We start from the raw sequence: 19,129 nt of genomic DNA, 5'->3' as shown, positions 1-19,129 counted from the left end.
TGAAACTACACTCAAATAACATTGACATACAAATACTTTTATAAAAAACGTTAGGTTTCAATGGTTCCTTCAAGTTCTTAAATAATTTAACAGTTCTGTAATGAAACTCATCCTATATATATATATATATATATATATATAAAGAAAATGAAAATTTTAATAACATTCATTGATCTTAAAAGTTATCAATTAGAAATAACGTTATCAATCGTGTTAGTTTGACTGGCGAGTTGAATTGTTCAACCAAACACAACCCGTATTTGTATTTGTGTCAAAAACATCAACTATAATTAACTTGATCACTTAACCCATTGATTGGTGTGTTGTAAAAATGAGTTAGAAAGTTCAACCGGAACACAGGCCACTTACTAAACGGGTTATATGGCGCAAACCTAATAATTTTGTATCGTGATAAAAATCAACATCCCTAATCAGAATTATCTGATCAATACACAAACAACAATTCACAAAAGAAGGTTATTAATTTTAGTGTAATTAATCACTTGGAGGCTATGCCCCTCTTGAACGGTCCGGTGTGCGTGATTAACTTTTCCACAATACAAGAGGAATCTTGTCAAAACAAAATAAATTGCAAGCAAGTCCTGAAATACAAAGTGTCACCAATGCATACCATAATGAGTAAATCATAGCTCAAAAGTACACATCATGTATGAGCAACTTATAGTTGTCAACATATTTTACATCTGATTGATATTAATATAATCTCATTAGTCATAACTGAGCATCAGCCTGCTTTAGAACACACAGATTCAGACATGTTGAACTAAGCCTTGTCCACCTGCAACTAATAATAAAAAAAAAAAAAGACAGAAAAATCTTATGAGCTCAAACAACAAAATGCAGCAAAACGGGCCGGGCGACATAAGTAAAATTACAAAAAACAAAACAAAGTCTTTTTTATTACCTTCCTCATAAGAATGAACAACCTCTGATCAAGCTCAAATTTAGCTGCAATTGAGGGGTCACCCCTCAACAACATCAATAAACCGCCGAATGAAACATAAAGGTCCCTGAAAAACACGTGCAAGTAAGACATAAGCCGTCTTGACCATATTTCATTGGATAATCTCATAATCGGATTAATTACATATAAAACTTATACAGTTTCAAAAACTGATATACATCTTTTAAATTACATGACATCATATATACCTTTTTATAACACTAAAAATGTCAAATGTTTGGTAGAACTAGTATTCAATTATATAGGTCAGCAGGGGACTATATACCAATTTATTACAAAACCGTCACTAACTTAATCGTTACCATTAAACTGATCTGATCAAGGGCCTAAATTGTTTTCTACGCCTTTAGTCCAAATATATACGATATGTGTGGATTAATTCATATATATACATATATAATTTATACGACAAAAAGCACATAGATACTATAAGAATCAGACATACGCTTTAACATTGGCTCCCGAGCCTTCCTCGGATATCCTGTACAACTTTCCATGCATCACATAATCAAATTTGTCAGCAAGAGACTTTCTGCCACCCTGGAAATAGAAACAGAATTCCATAAAAAAACCTTGGGCTAAATTATTGGTGAAGTTATATTTAAAAAAAATGTGTTGAAAACAAATTACCGGAGTAAAAAATCCACTGTCGGGAGTTCCGTCTAAGTTTAAAGTAGTAGTTAAAACCATCATAAACTTGTCACCAACATGCATAGGATAAACCTCCGTATTCACATCCAGCTGCATGTACATATCGAATTGATCGCTCCTTGCTTCAATGCGATTAACTACAAACATAAACATTTTAAATACTTTTCAATAAGATCAAAACAAAGATAAATAATATGTAATAGAAACAAAGACTTAACCTTTGTCAAATTTCTTGCCATCGGGATCGAGCTGATCAACTCTAAATATGTCTTCAAACAGAGTTTCAACCATCTTTCAGACACGAATCAAATTCACCTATGTAACAAGAAACTTACTAATTCAAACTTATTATGATATTGCACAGGGGTGAGAGAAATAACCAAACCAAACCGTTGACCGAAATCAACACAAAACCAAAGTAACAGAAAATTGGTTATCGGTTTTTTTTTACACCATCGGGTTCACTAAGCAAGTAAGCAGTTAATGCGGAAAAATATCGATAGCGGTCAATGACCGATATTTGAGATATTGGTTATCGCAGTGAGATATCACTAATTTTAACATCATGCAAAATTCGTGTATATATATATATATATAGCCATTTAAGAGTAACAATTCAGTAAACTCTCCTCCTACCATTAACAAATTAACCTTTTAAAACTTGCAAAACACTAACAATCGTAACAAGTAGGAACTGATTATTAAGACTTGAAACACTAAAAACTGATAATTAAAACTTAAAACACTGATATCGGTCTATTCTGAAAGATATTTGACCGGTATTTTACCAAGGGACCGATAGGCGATATCGACTACTGCGTAGTATATTCATATAAATCCAGCTTCTAAGAAAAAGTTTTAGCCTAGCTTTGGTTTTGGTTTGGTTATTAACTGGAGTTAACAAAACCGAACCAAAAACCAACAAATTAACAGAACTGATTCCAGCTACCTTTGGTTTCGGTTTTCGGTTTCTTCAGTGGAGTGAAATAACCGAATCGAAAACCGACAAACTAACCAAATTAACCAAACCGATCACTAGGCATTCAGCTATATATGGCATATGCTTACCCCTAATTGAATTGAATTGATCAAAATTAAGCCTAATTCATTCAACACAGTCAATAATAACTAACAGGTTCTTAACGATGATGACGGAAAACATAATTAGATTGATGGAACTTACAGGTGATTATTGGATGAGCAGAAAGAACTGGACTACTGGATGGTCTGTTAGGGTTTATATTATTCTAAATCGGGTTATCGGGTCGGTAACTTCAAATGGACCCAATACTAATGGATGACAGACATCATGGACCTGGGCCTAACTAAAGGCGCACAAATCGGGTTTTTCAAACACCGGTTCCGGGTATGAAACCGGGTTCGGTATTAGAAAATCAGGTATTAACAATACCCAAGTCAGGTCGGGTCCAGGTTTTGTCTCTAAAAACCATACTGTATGCATCGGGTTTGGGTCGGGTATTTGAATACCTTATTTTCATATATTGAAAAACCGTATTTTCGGGTTTTTTCAGGCATTTTTCCGGATATTTTTTGAGTATAAATTGGATTTTTAGGGATATTTTTCGGGTAATTTTCATATATTTTTCGGGTAAAGATCTGGTATTTAAAAAACCCGGTTCCGGGTGGTTCGGGTTTCGGGTATTACCGGGTACAAATCGGGTCCGTTTCGGGTACGGGTTTTGGTACCGAAATGCATACCCTATTCGTACCCTACGGATAGGGTCAGGTACATGTTCGGATATTAAAACCCTGGGTATAAAAAACCCGGTTCCGGGTTTCGGGTATTACCGGGTACAAATCGGGTCCGGTTCGGGTACGGGTTTTGGTACCGAAATGCATACTCCATTCTTACCCTACGGGTATGGTCGGGTACGTGTTCTGAGTATTAAAACCCCGGGTATAAACAAACTTGGTTTTGGGTTTTTTAGGTCCGGTTACGAGTTCGGGTTTTTTGTGCACCTCTAGGCCTAACTACTATCATAATATAAATTTTAATATCTATTAAACCAAGTGGAGTGCCCGGCGTTAACGTCCTCCTGAGAAGGTAAGAGGCATGTCATGTCCTCCCTTACCTTAGTGAAAACACGGGTATGATTCCCACTTGGACTGATTCGAAGGACAACAGGGACGAATCAAGGCTTTAATCTCGGGTTTGAACCTCACAGGGTTTACGAATTCCCACTTGGGCCAATTTGATGTATATAATAACACACAGTTTCAAGCTAGTTAACATTAAGAGACGGTTACGGTAAGATTCAAATTTATCTTATACAAATATTATGGGTAACCAAAACCGACTGAGACGTTGAGTTGGTTAGCTAGGTCGGGTCAATCAAGCCATCCAACACCCACAATCGAACCATATAAATCTCAAACCAACCGCTTTGATTCGGCTTAGACATTTTTTATCGCGTTCTACACATGCAAAAAAAAGAAGAAAAAAGAGTCAACTACTAGTGTGCTTTCTAACTTCTATCATCATTCTACATCTTACAACTCCATGGTATATTCAAACCAGTTAGTAACCCTTTAATACATACACGACACACGACATAAAACAACACCGTTTGTTCATTGTTCATTCTCGTTTGTCTTCTGCAAGAACCTCAGTTAGCCCGATAAGATGATCAGTTGACCCCAACCCTTTCTTTTCCTTCCTTTCCATCACTGTGGTTCCAGCTTCACCGCCGTCCACTTTCACTCCTGTTGTAAGTGATATCGCCTCCTCGTCATAGTCATCTCCTGTATCCCCTGCATACGCGTATCTAGAATCCACACGACAAACATGTTATTCCTTAAAACTCTACAAAACTAAACACTATTGTAAACCCGAGTAGGAAAATGGGTATAAACTACTTGATATCGGCTCGCTAAAAGCTCAAATTGAGCCGAGATTAAACAAGCTTGAGCATAAAAACAAAAACTTGTTTAAAAAAACGAGCCCAATACTGAGCTTCACTTATCAAGTTTGAGCTGGCTAGCAAGCCTAAACGAGCCCGATTTTTACATATATTTTATCTAAAATATATATATTTATGAAAGCTAATATTATATATAAAAATATGATAAAAAAAACTAAATAATATGCTATATTATTTATCATCATCATCATCGTACTCAGTATATCCCACCAATAGCAAAGCTATGGTAGGGTCTGAGGAGGGTAAGATGTAGACAGCCTTACCTCTACCCCATGGGGATAGAGAGGCTGCTTCCGGTGAGACCCCCGGCTCGATAGTAGTTTTGCATCAAGCCTTGGACATATTACATAAGGCACATAGCACTCAATCATCGGGACGCCGGCTGATTGGTGCATGTACCCTTGTCTTTCGGCTATCAACGCCACCACATGATGCCTGATTAACCTTCCATCACTTTTAACGTTATTTTCACAAAATTAGTAAAATAACGTCAAAATTAGTGCAATTTTACTTTTGCCCACCCGAGGGTTCACACATATATTATTTATATAAATTATAATTAAAATATATTAAAACTTATAAATTTATATATACAGACAAGCTAAGCTCCAGCTTTGAAAACTACGCACCAGCCGAGCTCAAGCTTTGAAAAAAGAGCTTGAAACAAGCCAAGCTCAAGCCTAGACGAGCTAAGGCTCGGTTCGTTTACAACCCTACTTGAAAACACTGCTTCTGTCCATGTTTTATAGATGAATAAAACATTAAATATGATTAAAAAAAACTATACTTATTACAATAACAAAGTCTTTTCCCTTTAAAAACTGTATTTTTTGCGGCTTTCAAACCATTTGACTTGTTCTGACTTTTGAATGAAGCATAACATGAATCAACCAAGGATACAAGTAAATGGGCAAAACCAGCCACTTTCTATTTTGTCTAGTAAATTTAATAGAATACCCTCCAAGAATGAAGTTAAAGAATCTTGTGAACCCATATCAACATGACTTGTTTTGTGTTATTATGACAATGGGAAAACAAAATGACGGTAAAAAGTTGTCAAAATGAAAATTGCAGAAAATACCCTTCAGCAATTACGAAAGAAAGAGTTTTATACAATCTAAAAGGAAACATAAATAAGAAATAGAGGGGGCAAAATGGGAATATAGAATGGGTTGGATAAAGGGGTCAGTTCAAAACAGATAAATTTTGTACGGTTTGGGTTAGCCCAAGCTGCTTTTTGTACAAAATTTTAATTATCAACAAATAAAAAGATTACCTAGTGGGATTGCGGGAAGGAGCCCAAAGAACGCATATAACTACCAAAAGAAAGAAAGCAAGCAGTGACCAGACAGCAGGGATAATCCAGGAAATACGCCATAGCTCGCTTATTGGGTCGGTTGCATTAAAGTATAACTGTAACATTCATTGTTGAATTAAAAAATAACAATTAGAAGAAATAATAAATAAACAATTATATCTTAAAAAGACATAAATGGTACCTCATACCTCATAACCAATCCAAGCAATAGAAATAAGCACAAAAAGAGCAAGTGCGTTTGTGAACTTTCTATAAACCTCCAGTTTTGCAATGCTTCTCCTCATCTAATAATAAATATCATATTTAACACACGGATTTTAAATGCCAATTATGTAAGAGATTGAACATAAAGTCACATTATTACTGAAATAATAGAAGTGTTTTTTTATGCATACGGCCTCCTAAATCACATTATATAAAACAATATCCAACTGTAACTGAATAAACTAACCATATATCACTTATATCTAAATTTAAAAAAAAAACATAAAGTGTTTCAGGTAGGCCTGTAAAAGAACCGAACGAGCACGAAGGAAGCATTTTCATGTTCATTCGTTTAACTTTATCCGAACAATCAAACACGGGCAATTAAACGAATGCGGTTTTCTTGGTCATGTTCGTTTGTTTAAAAGATGTGTATGGCCCTGTTAGTTTATGTTCTTTCGTTAACAGTATAAGAGAACGGTTCAAGAATGTAAAGGAATAAGCATAACTTAACATAGAAAAAAGAATATAACTTAACAAAAACCAATTAAAAAGTAAATGTGAACGTGTTTGGCCAAAAAACATTTTTAAAACTAAAAATAGTAATGGGTAAAACATTTAAATGAATATATTAACGAATTTAAATGAATAAACATAAGTGAACGTTCACAAAAACATAAATGAACGATTAAGACACGTGTAGATGTTTGTTTGTGGATTTGTAAACGAACTTCCCACTGCACAGTTCACTTCGATTCGCCTACAGCGGGTCAACCCAACAAGGTTTCGAACCATACAAAAAAAAAGATTATTTTTTTAAAACGAATTCATTAGGAAGAAAACATTACCTGAAGCTTCTCCAGCGTCTTGGATAAAGACGAAAATATCCACAAAATAAACCAAGCATCCAAAAACGCAACCGGCAACACAAAGTACAATTTTGTCCTTCCAGAAAAATCATTAATATTCCCCAAATGTTCAACAACCTCAAGCGACTCAGAAGCAACAAAATAAGCGAAACCGAGTATCAACACTTTCGAGGTCACACCACCTAGCGTGGGCCTCACCACACCGTATCCCATTGCCACCACCAACAACAATAACCGAGAAAGCGTCTTTTTAACAGCACTAATTGTAACCGCCCATAAAGTAATACCCACGGGCCGACTGCCGGTCACACTAAGATTTGAATAATCAAAGTACCAAAACGCCATTTCACACATCCAAAGAGCCATTACAGCCGAGATATGATAATGCAATTGCATTATATCTTTCCAAAATTGCACAAATCTTAAAAACCAACCAAGCCCGAGAATAAGATAAGCTAACGACATGAACCCATAAAACGTCATCAACGGAACCATTTTCCCGGGTAAATACCCGTCGGGATTTCGCCAAACGGTTTTTCCGGTTATTGTTGTACCTTTGAGTTGTGGATCACAATACATAAAATAAAGATAATACATACCGGTTTTATCTATCTCAACCGATTGAGGAGTCATTTTAACTTCTTGATTATTTCCTTCAAAGAAGGTTTGAATGCGTTTCGGCCATTCAGGGTTATTTCCGTCTTTTTGGATAATAACTTCGCCTACTGTGCAGGATCTGTCTGCTGAAAGCCTTGGGTTGCAACATAACACATTGGAATTGTTTTTCAGAAAATTGCCACCGATTCGTTCGGTATCTTTTACCTCGAATATAATTGCTTCAACTAATCCGGTTCTACTCTGCATCTCATTTTGAATTTTGGCTGATTCAGCTGTCCTTTTGAAGGTTACACTTTCAAATCTGAAATGCCAAGATAAAAGCTTTTAAATCTTCTACTCAATTTAAATATCAGCAGATTTTAGTATAGGAATACATATTTCAGCACAGTGAACAAATGCAAAAGAAGGGAATATAAGACTGAATCAGATTTAAGTCTGACTGATATATTTAGAAACATTTTATTGGAGTTATGATACAACTTGAAAGTCTACTTATAATGTCTAAAACCTCCTAATAGTTTTATTCTAAGATTTTGACTATTATTGTATTTACTAGTCAATATTCATATTGTTATTTTAATCATAGCCAATGCATTAATCATTTTCTATTAATAAACAAAACAAAAAAATGTGTGCAGCTCAGCCTGACTTGACTTGATTCGGTCTCTGGTCAGGGCATTAAGAGATCAATTATAGAAAACTAGTTAAAACAAGCACTGTTACAGTAAGAAGTCAAGAGTATAAAGTGTATAATATACATTAATGATTAAAACATTAATATAAGAAGTCCATATAACTCATTTATAAAAAGATTCTCCACAGTTAAATAACATATATTTCAGGCTACCTCAAGAAGCTAAATGAACTATACAATAAAGAAAATGAACTCAGACTTGTAAACGAACCGAACGTTCATGAACTGTTAGGTGAGACGTTTGTTTATATACGTTTATCCAATAAACGAACGAACACGAGCAAATTCTTTTGTTCATTTAATTACACGAACGGACATGAACACGTGTTTTTTTGTTCAATAGTGTTGGTGAACGTCCTTTTATGTTTGTTTGTTTACGTTTGTTCAATTATGTCCTTTTAAGTTTATTTCTTCATGTGCGTCTGTGTTCGTGAACTGTTCGTTTATGTTTTTCAAAAACAAACACGAACGTTCATTCGGTTTGTTTACAGGCCTAAAAGTGATTAATAAGATCCTTATCAATTCAATACAGTGATTCAGTGTTCTCACAGATTCAGTTGCTCACTTATCCATTCAAATTCCGTTAGCCGTTATCTTAAAAGTGATTAATAACATCCCTAACTTACGTTAGTCACCTAACCATTCAACTTCCGTTATTTTAACTTATGCTGTTTATGTTTGGTCAAATATTTGTTCAATTATGTCGGTTTAAGTTTATTCGTTCATGAACTGTTCGTTTAGCTTTCAAAAGAACAAAAAAGAACGATCACGATTCACGAACACGCCTCACTCATGTCCATTCGGTTCATTTATAGGCCTAAAAATCATTAATAACATCCCTATCAATTCAATACACTCTTCTCACATATTCAATCACTCAGTCAACCTTCAATTTCCGTCACCTTAATAACAATAATAATAATAATAATAATAATAATGATAATAATGCTAATAATAATAATAATAATGCTAATAATAACAATAATGCTAATAATAATGCTAATAATAATAATAATAAGTGTAAAAAAACCTAATGAAGGATTTGCCGGCGAGAGGTTTAATATCGGTGTTGTTGAGATCATGATCTTCGTGACGTTTAGATGCGAATAAGCCTTCGCTTCCGCCGTGAAAGAGGTAGGCGTTCAACTGCGGCGTGAATAACTCGCGGTGGTACTCGTGAATCGAAGCTTTGATCGGTGCAATTGAGAAGCTGAATAATAATAATAATAATAATAATATAAAACCTAGGTACAGTAATAATCGATCGCCATTGTAGTCTCTCATTTCTCTGTGTGTGTGAATATAGACGACGTGTTTGTGTGTAACGAATACTCTAGAGCTCGGTTTCGGACTTCCGAGTTCCGATACGAAGTCGGGTTGCGGAAACGGAAATGGTTTTTGGAAACCGTTTAGTTTAAGATTTTTCGGTTTTTGGTTATAATTTGGTTTTAGTTGTTGAGTTTGAAAATTTTGAGCCGAGTAAAAAGAGTTGGGTGAAAATAATGAATGTGGTTTTGATATTTGGTTTAGGTTAAGTTTTGGTCTTTGGGCTTGAAGATAGATTTTTGGTTTTTGGTTATGATTCAGTTTTGGTTTTGATTTTGGTTTTGGTTTAGGTTCGGTTCGGGGTTTTTTTTTCGTGTTTTTGGTTTATGTTCATTTTGGTTTTGATATTTAGGCTTAAAATTTGGATGAATAAAAGGAGTTGGACAAAAACCAAAAGAATTTGGGCCTGATTAATGAAGTTGGGCCTAAAAGTGGTAGATTTTGTAGTGGATGCATAGACAGCATAGTAAGTTAGTAACAAATGATTATTTTTTGTGACAAATTACGTCATAGAAATTAGAATGAAAAACTAATTTAATTGAAATAATGTATCTGTTGTGCAAATATAGGAAAATTCGAGTTTTAAGAACTGATTCAACATGTTTTATAATATATTCCATTTGGTAAGGATACCTAAATGAGTGGGAATCCTACTAAAGAAAAGCTAGTATGAATCATGTCCCAATATCCATCTCTTTGGCCATTAGGCCATGCACCTAATGTTACAAAAGCAAGAGCACTACTAAAACAATCTATATTATATGTGTTTTAATTATAATATCAAGGAGCATAAATGAAAAAAAAAATACATAAATTAATACACGAAAATAGCACGTAATGAGTCGAGATGTGTTTAAACCCAATTAAGTTTGAGTTCGGATTTCAAGTTTGGACTTCTATAGTGCAAGAAAGTTCAAACTCAAGCTCCGTTTCTATCGAATTTTAGTTATGTGTTATCAACTCGTGAGTGTTTAGAGGCTCAAGTTCGTCGTGTGACGAATTTTAATGGGAAGTACGACTTATATATAAGAGCTTATTAGTTAATTATTTTATGTTAGTAACTAAACTAACGTTGGTAATCACAAGATTAGTTATATAATAATAATAATAATAATATCCAAAATAAAGAAAGTTTCACAATACATAAGTAACAATAATGATATTGTAATTGTAATGATTTCATGACATTTAACCTATCTTGTTTCAAATATACATGTAATTGCTTTACACATGTTTTTAAATTGTCACATGTATAAGCATGTATAAAAGATAGACAACTATAAAAATGTGTTTCATCAATTATTATATATAATAAACAATAGATTTTTTTTTTTTAAAAAGACAAAAAAATATATATGTCATTCGTAATATCCGGTAAATGTCGCATTAAACGTGTTTTTAAGGAGAAACAAAGTGAAAAATTTGTTTGTAACTTTTGGTAAACGTTAATGTCGTGTGTAGACATGTGATACGTATCAATAGATCATAATTACCGAAAAAAACATCTTGAATGGTCATCGTCGTTTAAAAAAATAATAATAATACATAAAAGGATGAAAGAAGTATTTTACTGAAATAAGTCTTTCCTTTTTTCTTACTTTTGATGACAATATCTCCACTAACTTTAAAAAGATAATATTGTGAATCCAATTCATTTTCCATAAATTGGGGAAGTGCAATCATAAAATCAGTTCAATTCCATCAATCTTTTTGTTGAATATCAAATGGAGAAGATGACACTTCTTCATTATATGGACACCATTTTGGTCCCTTTTAGCTTCTTTGTTACATTTGGTTACCATGCTTATCTTTGGTACAATTTAAGACAAAGCCATCTTGCATCACCATCGGCGTTGAATCAATCAAGCGAAAACATTGGCTAAAAGGCATGAAACAGGTATCGGTTAATTACGCTTTGTGGCTTGAAACCGTAATTTTGAGAGTGTTTTTAATAATTTTGTATTTATTTGTTAAAATCAAGAAGATTTTAGACTTGAATATGGCCATATGACTATATGAGTTTTGTTAAATCAACAACAACAAAAAACAAACAAACAAAAAGTTGAAGTTGAATAAGATGATATTGAAAAATAGTTCCGTAAACAAACTTAACGTTTGGTTGAATCGTTCACCTTGAATAATAAACGAACTGTCATGATAAAAAATAAATAAATAAATAAAGTAAAAGTTTATGAACATATGATATGTTATTTCATTTGAATTCTTCAACGTTCGTTTATGTTTGTTCATTTATATTAGTTTATGTCCTTTTAACTACATATTAATTCATTTATATTTATTCAAAGATGAGTCCAACCTATTTTATAACCATAACCCTATCCGGTCTATTTAGTTGCATACTTCAAAGTTTTTATTGATGATATTTAAAATTTAATTTGGATATATTTGTTAACTTTTTTTAGTTACTACCCGTTTATGTATGTTTGTTCTTGTTGGTCTTCATTTCTTCGCTTACAATATAAGCAAACGTGAACTTACTCACTTTCTGAAAGAACGAACACGAACAAGAAAATATGTACATTTGTTGAATAAAGTTAATGAACGAACTTAAGCAAGTCTCAAACTCTCAATCCATTCATGTCCGCTCAATTCATTTACGATCCTAATCAAAACCCTAACTAGTCATGACTTTTTTATGTGTTTCTTGATCAGGGAGATGATAACAAAGGTAACTTAGCAGTCCAAAGTTTGAGAAACACATTGATGAGCTCTATACTAGCAGCTATGGTCACATCAATTATAACAGTTGCATTGGCTGCTTTGATAAACAACACATATAGTGGAAAAGATCTATTCACCAACCCATTCTTTGGGTTACACACCACTAAAATCCTTTTCCTAAAATATGGCTCAACCTTTCTCTTCTTGTTAACTAGCTTCCTATGTAGCTCTATGGCCATTGCAACTTTGATTGATGCAAACTACTTGATTTATGGTTTGGGAGCTGAACCCGATGCCGAAGATGTATCATCACCATCACCAGCACCAGCGTGGTCACCTGCCTCGTCACGTAAATACACTAGGGATATTTTGGAAAGAGGGTTTATTCTAGCGGTTTTTGGGAACAGGATGCTTTGCATCACGCTCCCGTTGTTGTTTTGGTTGTTAAGCCCCGTGGTGTTCTTTATCGCTTCGGTGATGTTAGTTTCGGGTCTTTATATGCTTGATTTTGTTAATGTTGTTAAATGCTACTAAAGTACTAGTAAGTGGAGTCTTTTAACAAAAATGAACTTGTAAGCATCATTTGGTTCATTTTGTTACATATTGTGCAAATCTTATATATTGTCTTTGATCATTAGTTATAAAATCCATCACAACATCCATGTATAAAAGAGACCATTTTCACTGGTGAACGTATACGTTGGAAATACCCTGGTGAATAGGGTTCGTTGGTAATCCATCAGTGATAATTTTTAGGAATACATTGAGTGCATAATGAGTTTATGATGGGTTACCGATGGATTTAATCAAGAGATAACCGATGACAGGAGAGTGACATCGTGAGATTACCAACAACTATGTTTACCCAGTTGAAGAGGTTTCCATCTTCAACTGGATTTCCAGTCAGACCATTTTCCGATTGAACATCGAGCGATTTTCGAGCATTATTTAATTCTTTTTTACTCTAAAAAATTTAATAAGAAACAAGTTTGAAGGTTGTAAATAATATATATTTTGTAAACAAATTAGTAGTCTTTAGAAAAACATGTAATATGTTGTAAATTTTTAGGAGAAAAAAAGTTTTATGTGATATATAATTAATATGTAAATAAATTTTTAGTATTTTGAAAATTTAAATTGAACTAATGAAACTATAAAACTAACGGAATATGAAAAAATTTAAAAGGGTTTAAAAAATTGTATACGTATATTATTTATGTGTGTTGTCTATATAATATGTGTTCATATACAATTATATACCAAAATAAATAAAGAATATTCGAGTCGAACCGAACCGAGCAGACCTTTGTTCATTGCTTGGCTCGTTTACAAACCGAACTGAGCAAAGCAGCTCATTAACAATCGAGCAAGAAAATAAACAATTTTCAAGCGAGCGGCGAACGAGTTTAAGCGACGAGCAGCTTCAAGTTTCAACGCCCTTAAATCTCACCTAAGAAAATTATTTAGGCCCAAGTTTGTAAGCCTCGTGCCCGTAGCCCATTTGATAATCACTTGGGCCTAAGTGAGTTAGGCTACGCCTAACATCTTGAAATCCACTAATCAAATATTAAAGTTAAATAAACTAAATACAATTATAAATATAAAACTTGGTTATTATTTAGTAATTATTCTTTTTAAGTAGAAGGTTATAGTTAAGAAATTTTGCGCTAAATAGCGAGTAAGTTTTTATTCATTGAGCTAATGTTTTTCAAAATAAATAAAATTCAAACATTGGTTTCTTTTATTTTATACTTTTTTTAGTTGAAGGTCACACATTTACAATTAGACTAAGCTATCGACTGTTATGTTATTCAATTAACACAAAAATAACATAATATTTGAATTTGCATGATTATTGATTAATATGAATTATGTATTAAAATAAATAGTTTGAAACCTAATTCCTTAAAGTAAATTTATCTTTAATAATATCTATACAATTTTGAAATTAAAAAAACACAGAAATACTTCGTCTGCATCATCATCTTTTTTTAATATACTTTTTTATCTGGTTATCATTTAAAATAACGAAAATATTTTTTTGTTTCCTAAAATTTATTAAAGAGAAAGAGGTAGTGCTTTACGGGTCGCGTTTGTTGGTGTCAAGAGGTGAAAAAAAAAGCCTTTTCACATAATGTGAAATAGGAATGAGCGCGGTATATACGATACTGATCATGAACTTTCTGACTTTTAAAAATTTGGTACAAGTATAAAAAATGTTCAGTTTGGTATCGGTAATGAACTATGTCGTACTAGTAATGTATCGATTCTGAAACATCTAATAGTTGGTATCAACGGTACCCATTTCTGTACCGGTTCAACCTGATACCCGGTACCATTTGCTAATACCAATGTGAAATTTGAACGATTACAGGTACTACATTCCACCATAAACTAAAAATATATACGATAGAACATGTTTGATAATATTTTTTTAAGAATCAAAACAATCTAATAAAAGAAAACTAGAAATAGGTTCAAATAAATCTTTTTAATCCAAAAAATTTTTGGTTGCTACCTAATATTTAAAAAACAGATCTTAAAAATAGTAAATTACATGACATGATTAGGACTATAGGTATAAAAATGTTACTATTAAAATAAGTATAAGTATAAAGTTAAAATAGTTTTAAAATAGGCGGCTATCATACTTTATTGATAACCTATACTTCACTCACTATAAAAAGACATACTTTAAAAATGTGCACACAGCTTTATAAATATACATGAAAATGTAGTTTAGTGATTAAAGCTTGAATAATAATTTAATAGAATATGTTTTCTGGGTATGTTCTTACAAAGATAAAATGTAACATGTTGGTTAATTATATTATTCAAGAAAATAAATAATTATTGAATAAAGCATTAAAGTATAAAATTATAAGAACCTGAGATAAATAAGGGTACGAGCTAATTTATCACCATATTATATATTCTCACTAATACACTTAACAATGATTCAATTAAAATAAGTAAAGTTGTGTCACAATCCTTTTTTAAATTACAAAACCGATTCTACTGAAAACAAATTTAAGGTTTTTCGTCATTAATGAGTTAATGTTCACGACCCGTTGAGCTATTTTCAAAAACACAACAGTTTCGGAGGCAAGATACCCAAATGTATTAAAAGCAAATTAAGAAAATGGAAACGTGTTGATTTTAAAAATACAATTAGTATTTTTAGAATATCTTTTGGAGTTATCAACTATAATATAATTTTAATATTGTTTTTTTTTCTTTTTGTGAAAGAGTTGCAAGTTGCAACAATACACACACAAAGACAGTTGGCGTTCTATTTTTAAATGGCAAGTTGAGATTAAGAGAAAGTGTCTTCCCAAAAAAGGATAATAATAATGAACCTAATTTGGTATTAAGGACCACGATCAATGGAATAATATTAAATCAAAATATAATTGAATATGAACCGAGCTAACATTAAAACCAAAAGAAGATGCTTAGCAAACATGGCTTTCTATTTTCATTTGTAAAATTTTTAAGTGTCTTGTTATAGAGAGGACATTAAAACATATAGTGTCGATTACAAGTAACAAGTAACAACGAATATATACAACTAATTAACATACGGAATAACTGAAATAATATCATGACTGTTGGAACAACTACGTAGTGGTGAGCTTCTGGCAAAACATTCAAAGCAACGTGAAACTTGAAACAAAGAGTAAAGAACCGAGTGGACTAATAACCTCTATGTCAAAACATCAACATGTGTAGGTAGATAATGAACTCGTACGAGTATGTGACAAAACCATAACTCGAACAAAATGTAAATAATTTTCAAGGTTTTTTTGTATGTTGATGAAACACCAGATTGGTAAGGTAGGTGACACCAATATTGTCACACTACAGAACAAGTGAATTTGGAATAGATAAGTCCAATTCTTGAATAACAAACATATATAACCTAGAAAAGCTAAACATTCATAGAGCCAATACATCTTACTAAGCCTCGATGCTAGATCGATCAATTGTATGTTATTTTGTTGAAAATTAACCTTTGAGATTAGGACCAAGAAACATAGTCTATGGTGAAGTGACGATCATCTAAACAACCAATCTAGTCAGCATCAACATGAGCATGGAAAGAAAGACAAAAGAAACGTCGTATAATCTAGTCATGAGAACCTATGCCACAAAGAACATATCGTAAAGATTAATGGGATTAGCCTTGGAGTCTTCGACAAATGACTACACGAAACGGACATTGCTATCCTTGTATTTATTTTAGAGAAATGGCTAAATAAGGTAAAGAAAAATTAAAAATAGAACCCAAATTAACTCCATTATTAAAATTGTTAACTAAAACTTAAATATACATAGAACATCGGATCATAACTCGCAGACTTAGCTTAACCAAATTATTCATAAATAAAGATTACATTTTCGAGCTATCAATAAGTTGAAAATATTACATGATGCCGTAAAAAGTAACTAGCACATATCAAAGAGCAAATCACCGTAGTCAAAGCTTTCGATCTTATAGTCATGTGTACTACATGTAGAGGAAGACATCCCTGGCAATACCATATCCTCATAATCGAATCCAAGTGACATCAAAGACATAGGTTCAAATGAAACATGTGAGAGTCCCTCGATGGGATCCCATGGGGTATGATGTTCAACTGAAGAAACTTGTTCGTGTTTCAAAGGTTTTAAAGAAGGAACACTCTCCTTAGATGTATGTTTCACCGATTGGAAACGAGTGCCAACTTTATGGTTCTCCGTAAATCTATTTGTTTCAAAATTAATAAAGACCGAATTATCCTTAGGGCTTGAATCCTCCACAATTATATGAGGAGCTCTTAGTAAATTATTGCATGTATGCAATCCGCTTAATGTTATCCTATACTTTGATGGCTCGTCATCAATCTTTTGAACCTGTTTAGTTGCTTGACACCCTTGTTCAAATTTGTGGCTGCACCTATAATAGTTCCTGGATAATATAGCAAAACAAAAGTTATAATAGTATAACTTTAAAATAGTATTTGCTAAAGTATTCAATTTGATTCCACAAATATTACCTCTGGTGTTTCGAGTTCAGAATCGTTTTTTGACCGTACTTTCTCCAAGCATACCCGTCATCAAATAAATTCGAAGTAATTTCTATAGTCGTTGAAACATTTTTCCTGAATACACACACAAAAAGTCATTAATTTTGTTATATTGAATTGGTGTGTTTGGGCAGTGGGGATGGGATAAAAGAGGGGGGGGGGGTGTCACTTGCATATATGTGTATGATTGCTATTTGTATGATCTAATAAAGATAAGATATGGGAAACAATTTCATATATAATACAACTTAGATATAATAATATCAATCAGGCATCATATATACATTATTATTACAAATTTAAGTTAGATAAAATACTATGTATAATAAAACGTACCTTCTTTTGTAACATCCTCTTTTGGTTTTTATGGGTGATATAGTGTTAATGCTTTCACCGGAATCTGTTGAGTTATGAGGGTTCCCGCTGCTTGAAGATTTCACATCTTTAGTTGAATTATTACAAGTCTCATTAAGCTTGGGGGAGCTCAAGATCGAAAGGGTGTTCTCAAACATCCCCAAGATTTGTACTACCACACCGTTATCTGACTTGAGGTCAGATTCTGTTATTTTTGGCAAACCCTGCATTTCACGGAGCTTATTGGTTATTATCTCACATTTTGTAAGTTCTTGAATGGCTTTGATCCTAGTATTGGTTGGTGAACTTTCCGGCCAAGAGGAAGACTCCATACTATATTTGGTTTTGTGAGATCTAATTGCAAGTTAGCACACCCATCAATAATATAGGAAAAGGTAATGTAAGGTAATGCATATTTTCATAACAAAAATTTAATAAAAAGCGTTCTTTAAACAAGCAAGTTGCAAAGAAATTCTTAAAGAAATTGAAGTGACGTGTGCTGATTTAATCATATATGACGAATGCAAAAGAAAAAAAATGACCATAGTAACCATTTGGTGCTTTTATAAATGCTTAGAGTTGAGGGGCAAAACAGTCCATTGGCAAACAAGTTGGACGTTTACTAAAAGTATTAAACCAAACAAAAGATTAATAATGTAAATAGGGGTATTCAATAAAACCGAAATATGAGTAAATAGGGGTATTCATAAAGTATTCTGAACAAATTGTTGTTTTCATTATCGTGATTTGCCAAAAAAAAAGCGTTTTCAGTTCAACAACAATTTTACTTTTTTCACTTCATGATCTTTCATTCTCGTTGCAATCAGACAGCCCCCAATTACACAATGCAACCAACCGTTTGACTCCATCAACATGCCCCTAACATGAGGGGCCATTTAGTCTTTTTCTGGTAAAATTAAAACATTCTAGGAAACTCAATAAAGCCATAATAAGTCTCGATGAAGACGATTAACCAAAGTGAGAATCCCCTGGGTGAATCAGTTCATCACCGACGAAACAATCAAAGGATGATTCATTCATACAGTTCAATTAGAATGACATTTCACATCTCTTGGACAAATTTAAACCCTAATTGAAGATTTTACCATTGACTACGTACTATGACTAACAACAGTCCTACAACTATTTAAAAGACATCCAAACATAATCAAAATATAACTAAGCATGATGATTTTATGAGGGTACGGAGCTGCTAGGTAATTATGATACTAATGAACGAGTTTTAGAAAGAAAACTAACCCGTATTATGGTGTTTAATATAGTTAATTTGAGGGCTGGTTAAAGTGGTAATTTGAGTCTTGCATTGCTAAGTTACCATGAATGTGATTTTATAAGTGTGAGGCTATAATGATATGCATGAGACGTGTTATAGATGAGTTATATGTTATTTTTGTTT

General features: G+C 32.9%; 3 protein-coding genes and 1 long non-coding RNA gene across 5 annotated transcripts; 1 reads left to right on the top strand and 3 right to left on the bottom strand.

Annotated features, from left to right (window-relative positions):
- Window positions 1-571: 571 nt before the first annotated feature.
- LOC143595401 (DNA-directed RNA polymerases II and V subunit 8A-like) lies at window positions 572-1,984 on the bottom strand. Of its 2 annotated transcripts, none has more exons than XM_077074426.1 (5): window positions 1,855-1,984; window positions 1,616-1,773; window positions 1,431-1,525; window positions 926-1,031; window positions 572-805 (listed from the first exon to the last, which is right to left on the bottom strand). In XM_077074426.1, exons 1-5 carry the CDS (start codon window positions 1,925-1,927, stop codon window positions 785-787), a joined length of 453 nt encoding a protein of 150 aa, XP_076930541.1. In that variant the 5' UTR covers window positions 1,928-1,984; the 3' UTR covers window positions 572-784. The 2 variants fall into 2 exon arrangements, with proteins under 2 accessions (XP_076930541.1, XP_076930542.1); XM_077074427.1 differs by having other exon boundaries at window positions 572-799.
- A 1,969-nt stretch (window positions 1,985-3,953) lies between these two features.
- LOC143595388 (uncharacterized) lies at window positions 3,954-9,565 on the bottom strand. The gene is made up of 5 exons (XM_077074414.1): window positions 9,312-9,565; window positions 6,949-7,888; window positions 6,085-6,180; window positions 5,855-5,991; window positions 3,954-4,422 (listed from the first exon to the last, which is right to left on the bottom strand). The coding sequence occupies exons 1-5, from the start codon at window positions 9,563-9,565 to the stop codon at window positions 4,236-4,238; spliced, it is 1,614 nt and encodes a 537-aa protein (XP_076930529.1). The 3' UTR covers window positions 3,954-4,235.
- Window positions 9,566-11,433: 1,868 nt separating this feature from the next.
- On the top strand, window positions 11,434-12,945 carry LOC143595393 (uncharacterized). Its single transcript, XR_013146518.1, has 2 exons — window positions 11,434-11,504; window positions 12,281-12,945. It is a non-coding gene; the product is annotated as an uncharacterized LOC143595393 (long non-coding RNA).
- A 3,298-nt stretch (window positions 12,946-16,243) lies between these two features.
- LOC143595399 (putative WRKY transcription factor 70) lies at window positions 16,244-18,326 on the bottom strand. The gene is made up of 3 exons (XM_077074425.1): window positions 17,695-18,326; window positions 17,329-17,433; window positions 16,244-17,240 (listed from the first exon to the last, which is right to left on the bottom strand). The coding sequence occupies exons 1-3, from the start codon at window positions 18,042-18,044 to the stop codon at window positions 16,739-16,741; spliced, it is 957 nt and encodes a 318-aa protein (XP_076930540.1). The 5' UTR covers window positions 18,045-18,326; the 3' UTR covers window positions 16,244-16,738.
- Window positions 18,327-19,129: the final 803 nt, after the last annotated feature.

This window comes from Bidens hawaiensis, unplaced genomic scaffold (assembly GCF_021521415.1).
Source record: "Bidens hawaiensis isolate Kalapana, Puna unplaced genomic scaffold, B.hawaiensis_p1.1 tig00044970_1, whole genome shotgun sequence".
In the NCBI taxonomy this organism is placed as follows: Eukaryota; Viridiplantae; Streptophyta; class Magnoliopsida; order Asterales; family Asteraceae; genus Bidens; species Bidens hawaiensis.
This window is presented reverse-complemented; position numbering and strand designations above follow the sequence as displayed.